The following is an 11,089-nucleotide window of genomic DNA, read 5'->3' as shown; positions in this document are numbered from 1 at the left end:
ACACTGACATTGGTGAATAACTATATATACACTTAGTTTTATATTTATATAGTATTAAAATGACATTTATTCTTTACTTGGACTAGATCCTGGCTTGCACTTAAATTCCTAAAGTACTTTAAAGGAATGGAGATCTAGAAGGCTAAGGGCTGCAGATACATGATAATGTCACCCTTCCCTGTCAAGCTGCACAATATCTTGAGTTGCAACTATGCCACCTTTCCTTCATTATCTTTAGGTCAAAATCCTGGAAATCCCCCCTTATCAGCATTATGGATGTACCTACACCGCAGTTCAAGTAGACAACTCACTGCCACCAGCTCAAGGGCAATTAAATATGGGCAATACATACCAGGATTGCCCCATTCCATGAACAAATACATAAAGCCTCCTTTCAGGTTTAATTATTTGCTAAAAACTTACTGTGTCCACCCCAACCCAACACCACTACCAAAATTCTATGTTTTTCCAGATGTTTCTCCCACATCCTTCAGAATATCCACCAGAAATCCACCTAGCTTCTCTCTGGAACACTGTGACTCCAGTTCAAGAGAGTTCAAATAAAAAAAAGTATCCCCACATTCCTACCATTGTATGATGAGTTCAAAATAGCTTCCTTGTTTGTTTCAGTTACATGCTTTTTGAAATCTTAACACAAACCATAAAAGACAGAAGAAAGATTTTAAGCACTTTCTCTTATATTTTAATTTCATGATTTGTTTTCATGTACTCATTTTAAAATATTAATATATTAAACTACTGTTTGGTTCTTCTATTTTGACACTATATCTGGTAATATAATTTCTTGGGGCAGCTGATCTGATAAGCTGTTGATAGGGCTTGATTCAGGTTCAACAGGAGCCTGAGTGATAAATGTCGGACTGTGCTTCTCATCTTGAAGGCTGTGAAGGAAATAGTGTTCAGGTCAGACTTTTGAAATGAGAAGGATAAAATAATATAGACTGTGAAAATTATGTAGAGCTGCTAAACATATCTAGTTTTCAACTTCCTAAATTGCTTCTGTTCTGCAAAGCTTAGAATCTGTCATTAATTTGTTTTATATTTTACTTATCAGTTTGGTACAAGTTTTCTCCATTAAGGTATTATTTGATTTACAAAGTCAATTATTTCTTATTGTTGAACTTCTGTGTTCTATGGTAGCAATGCAGATCAATCAGTGCAGAAATTTAAATTGCTGGAGAAACTTAGCAGTTTTGGCAGCATTTGCAGAGTTAAAGCAGTTAATATTTCAAACCTAGTCGCCCTTCTTCAGAACTGGAAGAAGCATCTGCAGTTCTTTGCTTTGCCTTATATTAGGTATGACAGTCCCTTTGGTTCAGACATTGAGGTTTTTCAGGCAAAAAATTAAGAAAAGGGAAGGACATCTCTGAAAGTACAATGACGACCCATGGTGCTCCTACTGCAATAAGAAGTGTTGGTTCACCTTCAGTCTGTTGTGGTTCTTTCCCACTTTGAAGCCCTTTCCCCAGTTTAATATACATTGGAAAATATAAAGTGAGCTAGCCATCACGAAACAACATTTACGCAACATACACATTTATGACAAATATTTCTAAACTGTACAGTGCTGATATATTAACTAATCCCCCTTTAATCCATACTGCAAAAATAAAATGTTGGGTATACATAAATCATTCACTGGATCTGAAAGAGCCTTATTGTGATGAAAGAAAAATACTGCTGATGCAAAAATATCTGATGTAAAAATACAAAGTGCTAGAGAAACTCAATACATCTGAGAGCATCCATGGAGACAGACAAACAGTTAACATTCTGAGACCAACATCACTTCTTCCAACCCAGAGTTGGAATTATCATTGGTTTTGTGATGTTGAGAAGGAACAAATAGAACAGAAGAACAAGTCTGGGAAATGTTAAGAAAAATTGGAGATAAAATGTGTCATTGAATAAAAGAAACCGATTGTCCTTATGGATGTGGAGGAGACAAGACATAGAAGACATGCTAATAATAATAAAGACGAGTTCTAACTGAAAGTACAACTATAAAAACCAATTTACAAAGATGTGGAGAGTTTGGGGCCTTGAAGAGTGAGAAGCCAGGAGGTAAAGGGCCAAGCGTTACAGTTTCTGCAATTGCATCATAAGGTGCAATTTGGGTGTGAGCAGGCAGGAAATGAGATGTTGGCAGCGATGGAGGAGTAGATCAGGGTCACAGAGGATTCCCTTATGGAAAGATGTGAGGGAAGATGTGTTTGCTGGTGATATCCTGCAGGATAGGGCAGAAGATGATCCTTTGAATGTAGATTCAAATGTGGAGAATGGAAGGCGAGGACAAGGGGACCTCTATCCCTTATCGTGGTCCTGGAGAGTAAATGCGCAAGGAATGGATTGAACATGGCTGAGGATGATGTCAACTGAGGAGGCAGGGGCAAGGAGATGACAAAATCAAAAGGCAAGTTTTTTCTTGTTCCCACTCCCCAGCCTGTACTAGTTTCTAAACAATTTGACTGCTTCCATCCATAAATCCATGTACAATCAGGAAACCAAAAGGGAGGAAATGAGAAAAACTGCAAGTTGAAGGTTACCCAGCACACCCCAATGCCAGCATCAAACGGCCTTCAGGATGATGCAGACTTTGTTATTATAACTTTTGAGCATAAGTTTATTCTCCGGTAATGATAGGTCATCTAATGGGCAAAGATGTAAATCCACCCTCAATCAAATCACCATAATTGGGCCATCAGTATATGCCTACATTTAGTCATAGAGATGTACAGCACAGAAACAGACTCTTTGGTCCAACTCGTCCATGCCAACCAGATATCCTAATTTAATCTAGTCCCATTTGCGAGCACCCGGCCCATATCCCTCCAAACCCTTCCTATTCATGTACCCATCCAGATGCCTTTTAAATGCTGTAATTGTACCAGCTTCTACGACTTCCTCTGGCAGCTCATTCCATACACACACCATCCTCTGCATGAAAATGTTGTCCCTCAGGTCCCTTTTATATCTTTCCCCTCTCACCTAAACCTATGCCCTCTAATTCTGGACTCTCCCACTTCAGGGAAAAAACTTGTCAATTTACCCTATCCATGCCTTTCATGATTTTATAAAACTTCTATAAGGTCACCCCTCAGCCTCTGACGCTCCAGGAAAAAAGGCCCCAGCCTATTGAGCCTCTCCTTATAGCTCAAATCCTCCAACCCTGGCAACATCCTTGTAAACCTTTTCTGAATCCTTTCAATTTCACAATATCCTTCCGAAATGTATGGCATCACTTTATTACAATACTCATGGAAGTCCATAATTAAATTACGTTCTCTGCACAGCTGTTGACAAATAAAATGAAACTATTTGTACTGAAGGATATTTATAGAGTCTGTTCTTTACCTAGCTGCTTCTGGCTCCTTTTCAGTCACTCCATTTTCAGGAAGTTGTTTCCTCTTCAGACTACAAGTAAATGAGAGATTCATAATATGGATTATGCACACTGCATGCATGCTAGCCTATTGAATAATCAAGCAATGAGTAAACCAAAAAGCTAGCAAAGAAAATGTAAAATCATTTACAAAATATTAATTCCGGCAACCATTGCTGACCAGTCTAACTCTATTAACATTATAGCCAGTCCTTTCAGCAATGAGTGCAGCCAGACATAGTGTAATGGTTTCATCACTCTAACTAATCAAAGAATTCCCTCCTGAACCAAATGATGAAAGGTGCAATAATACAATTCTTGGAATTTAAATTTCAAAATAAAAACAGGGTGGGGGGGGGGGGGTTGAGTTACTTCTCTGAAGGGTTTTCTTTAAAAGAGAACAAAGTCACACAATCCTCTCAGACAGTGACTGAAGCTAACATTTAATAATGCAACTAACTGCAGACACCAATGATATTAAAGGATAGAACTTCACACATACTTACATTATGTTATATGACAGGTAAGGTAAATTTTTTCAATTCACTGGTGGGATGTGGATGTTGCTGGCTGTCCAGCATTTATTGCCCATCCCTAGTTGCCCTTGAGAAGATGCTGGTGAACTGGTTTCTTAAAGCAGGAGATGTTCCCTAAAGCGCTCTGCTAGGAGGCGCCCAGTCTCCCCAATGTAGAGGAGACCGCATCGGGAGCAACGGATACAATAGATGATATTAGTGGATGTGCAGGTAAAACTTTGATGGATGTGGAAGGCTCCTTTAGGGCCTTGGATGGAGGTGAGGGAGGAGGTGTGGGCACAGGTTTTACAGTTCCTGCGGTGGCAGGGGAAAGTGCCAGGATGGGAGGGTGGGTCGTAGGGGGGCGTGGACCTGACTAGGTAGTCACGGAGGGAACGGTCTTTGCGGAAGGCGGTGAGGGGTGGGGAGGGAAATATATCCCTGGTGGTGGGGTCTGTTTGGAGGTGGCGGAAATGTCGGAGGATGATTTGGTTTATGCGAAGGAGCCTTCCACATCCATCAAAGTTTTACCTGCACATCCACTAATATCATCTATTGTATCCGTTGCTCCCGATGCGGTCTCCTCTACATTGGGGAGACTGGGCACCTCCTAGCAGAGCGCTTTAGGGAACATCTCCGAGACACCCGCATCAATCAACCAAATCGCCCAGTGGCTCAACATTTCAACTCCCCCTCCCACTCTGCCGAGGATATGGAGGTGCTGGGCCTCCTCCACCGCCGCTCCCTCACCACCAGACGCCTGGAGGAAGAACGCCTCATCTTCCGCCTCGGAACACTTCAACCCCAGGGCATCAATGTGGATTTCAACAGTTTCCTCATTTCCCCTTCCCCCACCTCATCCTAGTTTCTAACCTCCAGCAACTCGACTTGTCCGGACTTGTCCGACCTGCCCAGCTCCTTTTCCACCTATCCACTCCACCCTCTCTTCCCTGACCTATCACCGTCATCTCCTTCCCCACTGACCTATTGTACTCTATGCTACTCTCTCCCCACCCCCACCCTCCTCTAGCTTATCTCTCCATGCTTCAGGCTCTCTGCCTTTATTCCTGATGAAGGGCTTTTGCCCGAAACGTCGATTTTGCCTGTCCTCGGATGCTGCCTGAATTGCTGTGCTCTTCCAGCACCACTAATCCAGAATCTGGTTTCCAGCATCTGCAGTCATTGTTTTTACCTGGTTTCTTAAAGCATGCAGTCCACCTGCTGTGGGTTGACCCACAATGCCATTCACGAGGTAATTCAGGATTTTGACCCGGTGAAAAAAAGTTGAGGGGATTAGCTTTGTTTTCAGTTCAGAAGACACCAGGGTTGAGTTTAGAAGCAAGTTTAGTTTCTTCCTAGAAGAGATTTATGCCAGCTCAGGACAAGTCACTTAGAGTCATAGATCCTGAAGAAGATTTAGTGGGCGGCACGGTGGCACAGTGGTTAGCACTGCTGCCTCACAGCGCCAGAGACCCGGGTTCAATTCCCGCCTCAGGCGACTGACTGTCTGGAGTTTGCACGTTCTCCCCGTGTCTGCGTGGGTTTCCTCCGGGTGCTCCGGTTTCCTCCCACAGTCCGAAAAATGTGCAGGTCAGGTGAATTGGCCATGCTAAATTGCCCGTAGTGTTAGGTGTAGGGGTAAATGTAGGGGAATGGGTCTGGGTGGGTTGCGCTTCGGCGGGTCGGTGTGGACTTGTTGGGCCGAAGGGCCTGTTTCCACACTGTAAGTAATCTAATCTAATCTAATTTAGACCAAAGCATTAAGTCCACCATCTCCTGACGCTGCCGGGTTTGCTGTGTTGTTCCAGGCTCCTGCTTGTTTATCATAGAGTTTTACAGCATGGATACAGACACTTCAGCCCAACTTGTCCAGGATTTTCTAAACTAAACTAGTCCCATTTGCCTGAGTTTGGCTCAAATCCCTCTAAATGGTTTCTATCCATGTACCTGTCCAAATGACCTTTAAATTTTGTAATTGTACCCACCTCTATAATTTCCTCTGACAGTCTGTTCCATACATGCATCACCGTCTGTATGAAAAAGGTGGCCCCTCAGGTCCCTTTTAAATCTTCCCCCTCTCATTTTAAACCTATGCTCAGTAGTTTGGACCCTCCCCCATCCCTATCCTGGGGAAAAAAACGTCAGCAATTCACCTTATCATGCCCCTCGTTTTATAAACTTCCATGAGGGCGCTCCTCAACCTCCTACATTCCAGAGAAAGAAGTCCTAGCCTATCCTTATAACTCAAACCTTCCATCTCAGAAACATCTTAGTAAATCTTTTTACACCTTTCCAGTTTAATCACATCCTTCCTATAGCAGGGAGACCAGAATTGTATGCTGTACTCCAAACGTTGCCTCACCAATGTCTTGTACAGCTGTAATATGATGTCCCAACTCCTTTACTCTGTGCTCTGATTGATGAAGGCAAGCATGCCAAATGCCTTCTTCACCACCCTGTGTACCTATGACACCACTTCAAAAGGAACATGACAGGCACATGGAAAGTGAAGTGAAAAGTGATACCAAAGCATCATTCTTAATCTGGACTTGTGCAAAAGAAACTCCTGCACGAAGCACATTGCTGCAAGAGGTGCAATAAATTCACTAGCATTAACCAAGCTTTCTGCATTTCTAAAAAAGCACTGCTTTCATAGAGATGGTTAGATGCACTGGTAGTAATCTTCTAGGAAGCCTTAGATTTTGGACATGTCCAAGAGGATTGGAAAACTGCCGATGTATAAAAATTTATTGAAAAAGGGAATGAGTCAAACAACAGATAGGTCAGTAAACATAAAATGTGTTATTGGAAAAATGTTAGAGTCTATTATAAATAAGAGTATTTATAAATACATGATTTGATCAAGCTTCACAAGGGAAATCATACTTGACAAATTGGCCATGAGAAATGCAGGGTTACAGGGATAGGGTAGCATGGTGGTATGCTCTTTGAAGAGGCGGTGTGGGCTTGTTGGGCAAATGGACACACTGTAGAGATTCTATGATTTCTATGTTAACACATTTTCAGTGCTCATCCAAGTGAAGCAAACAGCATGAATAACAAAGTAAATTGGGAATTTAGTGCCAAAACATAGAATTATCAGATAATTTGAAGACACAGCTTTTAAGAGTGTGTTGTATCAGATATTTCATTAACAAATAAATTATCCAAGTGAAAACTGCAAAATAATAAAAGTAATAAATAGATGCAAAGTGAGGCCTGGCATCATTTGAATATTGTATGGCATTCACTATATCGGTCACCATTTCTGAGCATTGTAATTCAATCTGATGTTCTGAAATTCACAATTAAGGTATCACCTTTCAATGCAACATACCTATTTGTTTGGAATCCATTCATCTTTGCAAACAGTAGGCGCAGGACCTTTTCTTTCTGCTCCCAAGTTAAGTCAGAGATATTTACTTTTCCAACATGAGTGCTAGAAAACACCAATTGGATTTATTTAAGAATAAAATTAATGGAGAGATTGTGGGCAAGAGAAGCAAACAACAGTAACTTAAATACCATTCCAAAATAAATCGATTAGCAAGTTCTATAAATTTGTTGCATCTCAATTCCCTGAATTCCCCTAATCCTTAAAACACATTAAAGACCTACAATTATGCATTTGTTCCAAGTTTTACTTCTCTAAACATGGTGGCTCAGTTGCTCAGTGGTTAGCACTGCAGCCTCACAGTGCAAGGGACCTGGGTTCGATTCTAGCCTTGGGCGGCTGTCTGTGTGGAGTTTGCACACTCTCCCCGTGTCTGCGTGGGTTTCCTTTAGGTGCTCCGGTTTCCTCCCACAGTCCAAAGATGTGCAGGTCAGGTGGATTGGCATTAGTCAGAGGGAAATTTGGTGTGGATGGGTTACTCTTCGGAGGGTCGGTGTGGACTTGTTGGGCCGAAGGGCCTGTTTCCACACTGTAGGGAATCTAATCTAATCTTTATTCATATATGGGATACGGGTTTCATGGGCAAGACCAGCATTTGTAGCCCAACCTAACTGCCCATGAACAGAATGCCTTGGTAGGCTATTTCAGAGAGAATTTAAGCATCAGTCACATCACTTGCTTTCAGTTGGGAGACACATGTAGGGATGGTGGTATGTGAATGCATGTTCCCAGAGAATTAACTTGGATCTCTTGATTACTGATGCAGTGACATTATCATTATGTCACCATCTCCACCAAAAAGATTTTAACAACCTATATGGGTGGGTTGCGCTTCGGCGGGTTGGTGTGGATTGTTGGGCCGAAGGGCCTGTTTCCACACTCTAATCTAATCTAAGCTAATCATATGCATATGCATTTTCACAACAGCTTTACCAATGTATATAAAGGCATTATATAAAATTTTAAAAATCTAACAATATTGACATACCACTTATCAGCTTCTTCCATATCTTGGTACACACAGTTTGTGCTATGCTCACTTTTGTTAAAGGTCCTGATTTTGGGATATTCCTCCTTGCCAGTACTTGCCTTCAGCATTAATTTCTGGTATGCAACTTGGGCTGCCCGCTTGTAGTGAGCCCGACTGTGGAAGATCTGCAGCCTCACTTCATCCAAGGCTTGCAGGAAAAACAATTCCACTTCAGTGCGCTGATCCAGGATGTTTTTGGCAAGCTTCTTTACTCGATTCATCTCTTTATCTTTCAATTTAATCACTGCCTGCAGCCTGGCAATCTCTACCTTACCAGTTGCTAGTCTAAGTTCAGTTTCTCGTTTGATTGCTTGCTTTTCTGCCTCGAACTCAGATGCCATGAGTCCCAGTGCTTTTTCCAGGTTCTCCACTTTCCTTTGAAGCTCGCTGATCTTTTTTCTCTGCTGCCTCGACTGTGACACTTTTTCTTTCACTAATAGCTCATTAGTTTCCTGGAACAAGAATTGAATGGGACACTTATAATAAAAGATGTAAAAACATGTAAGCACGAGAGAAGATGCAAGAGTAAAGGAAATAGGTTGTCAGGCAAGATTAAAGAATTTTTAAGCTCTACAGTCTGGGAAAAACTCAGTTCAGGGTGACTTCATTGAGACACACCAAACATTTTTTTTCACAAATAAAAATTTTGTTCATTCAAAACAAATTCAGGGTACTTGAAATTCTTAAGCATACCCAGGTTATCATTTTAAGTGAATAAGAAATAGCTATTTTCATTCATAGTAATAAGTGAAATGAATAATTGTCCATTATGATTACCACAGTTTAAAAAAAATTGATGTTTTAAATGAGAAATTGTCAAATTAAATTCAGGGATCATATGAACATGAACAAGAGGGCAATTTTTTTTTATATATATTCGATCTACCGATTTCTGCCTTAAAAATACTCAAAGATTCTGCTTCTACCATTTTTTGAAGAACAGTTCCAAAGATTTGCAACCCTCTATGGGAATAAAATACTCATTCCTTTCTTAAATGGAAGACCCTTTGTTTTGAAAGGATATCTCCTTTTCTAGATTCTCTCACAAGGGGAAACAGACACACACACTGTCAAAACCACTGAGAATCTTGTATGTATCCTTTAAGTCCCCTCATACTCTTCTGAATTTCAAGAATATAACACAAAGGAACATTGCACAAAACTTTATCCCCTAAAATAAGTCTAGATCTCAAACCTTACAGCTATGACCCTTCTGAATTTGAGGTTTCCACAGTTCTGTTTACAGAATTGAGTTTTATAAAAAGCATACACTTTGCTCAGTCTTCAATGAATACAACACCTTTTCACTCTCCAGCTGTGTGCTTTTTTCTTCGAGAGTCTTGTGAGACTTCTTCATATATTCTTCATCTTTCTTATAGATCTTCACCATCTCATGTAGCCTTATGTTTTCTTTGAAGACACAACGAGTTCTTTCATTAAGATTCCTGTGGGATGATAGGAACAGTATTTGAATAACTACAGAATTAGCACTGCTGGTCATATTCCTGACAAAGCTCAGATGCTGCCTGACCTGCTGTGCTTTTCCAGCACCATACTCTCCATTGTTGGTCATAGGCAATGGGGCCATCAAGTTTGTATTGATGACCTTCTACACAATTCATTTAATCATGCTCTGCTTGTTGCCCATACATTACATTTCTTTTTAACAAATGATCATTTAAAAACTACGGTCTCTGTTTCAAAAAGTTTTCAATACCTCATTGTTGTTTGTGGGGTTTTGTTGGGTGGATACTAGCTGCAATGGTGACTGTGATTCAAAAGTACCTGACTGTATGTAAAATGCCTTAGGATGCCCTCAAGTGGTGAAAGGATTATAAAACTGCATGTCTGTCTCTGTAACAGAAATAAGGATAAGTAAAGCACCTTCTGTGATGCCACTGTCCTCTTTATTATTTTCTTACTCAGTTCAGAGCTCTCCTGTTCTCCCATGCATATCACAAAATCACAGAATTATTACTGCACAGAAAGAGGCCATTTGGCTCACAGTGTAAAGACTATCTTTTTATTATCCGTATTTTTGACTGTGGACTGAAATGGAAAACAGGCTATTTAAAAATAAGGGCTATAGAAGGAACTTCTGCACTTTTTAAGGACACATCAGCAAAACTCATTGTATTTGCTGTTGACACTACTGCTTTGTTTAAGCGGTGCAGCAAATGTTTGAAGATGGGCTGTCATGAGATGAGGGGTAGGGCATAAAGTGAGATTCGGCTGGGCAACAAGTAGCAGGTTAGTTTGCGGCATTGTGAGCAATTATAGATGACAACCATCAGCCTGCCAAATGTGATTGACTCCTGGGTAGCTTATGGGTCTGAACAATACTGGCAGAAGCCTTCAGACTTCCAGAAGGGGACATATTGTATTTCCCTCCAGTAAGTTATTCAAACCCAGAATAAACTTTCTGTTAACCTGAGTCTAAACAGATAATAACAACAGGTAAACTGAAGAACATGAAGCTTTTATGACAATTCTGGGATCAGGGGGTTTGACTTCCAGCACACTACCCTAGTGTGGTGGAAGATTATGAATTTGTGCTATTTCCCTACCTTTGCCCCTAACCCTTGCATATTGTTTCTATTCAATGTTCATCCAGTGACTTATTGAATGCTTCTATTGCCTCTACTTCCACAACTTCCAGACAATGCATACCAGACTCAAAGCACATAGAGTCATGCAGTCATAGAGATGTACAGCACGGAAACAGACCCTTCCATCCAACTTGTCCA

General features: G+C 41.0%; 1 protein-coding gene across 2 annotated transcripts in view; it reads right to left on the bottom strand.

Annotated features, from left to right (window-relative positions):
* Nucleotides 1–687: 687 nt before the first annotated feature.
* LOC122553951 (basal body-orientation factor 1-like) overlaps nt 688–11,089 on the bottom strand; it is a 31,212-nt gene continuing 20,810 nt past the window's right edge. For both annotated transcript variants that reach the window (XM_043698455.2, XM_043698457.2), the window contains exons 7-11: nt 9,643–9,787; nt 8,301–8,794; nt 7,256–7,357; nt 3,376–3,435; nt 688–902 (exon numbers count right to left, since the gene is read on the bottom strand). In XM_043698455.2, coding sequence (XP_043554390.2) covers nt 773–902; nt 3,376–3,435; nt 7,256–7,357; nt 8,301–8,794; nt 9,643–9,787 — 931 coding nt within the window. In that variant the 3' untranslated portion in view covers nt 688–772. The remainder of the gene's footprint in view (nt 903–3,375; nt 3,436–7,255; nt 7,358–8,300; nt 8,795–9,642; nt 9,788–11,089) is intronic.

This window comes from Chiloscyllium plagiosum, unplaced genomic scaffold (genome assembly GCF_037043375.1).
Source record: "Chiloscyllium plagiosum isolate Xiang-an unplaced genomic scaffold, Cpla_swu_hap1 HiC_scaffold_8, whole genome shotgun sequence".
Classification (NCBI taxonomy): Eukaryota; Metazoa; Chordata; class Chondrichthyes; order Orectolobiformes; family Hemiscylliidae; genus Chiloscyllium; species Chiloscyllium plagiosum.
This window is presented reverse-complemented; position numbering and strand designations above follow the sequence as displayed.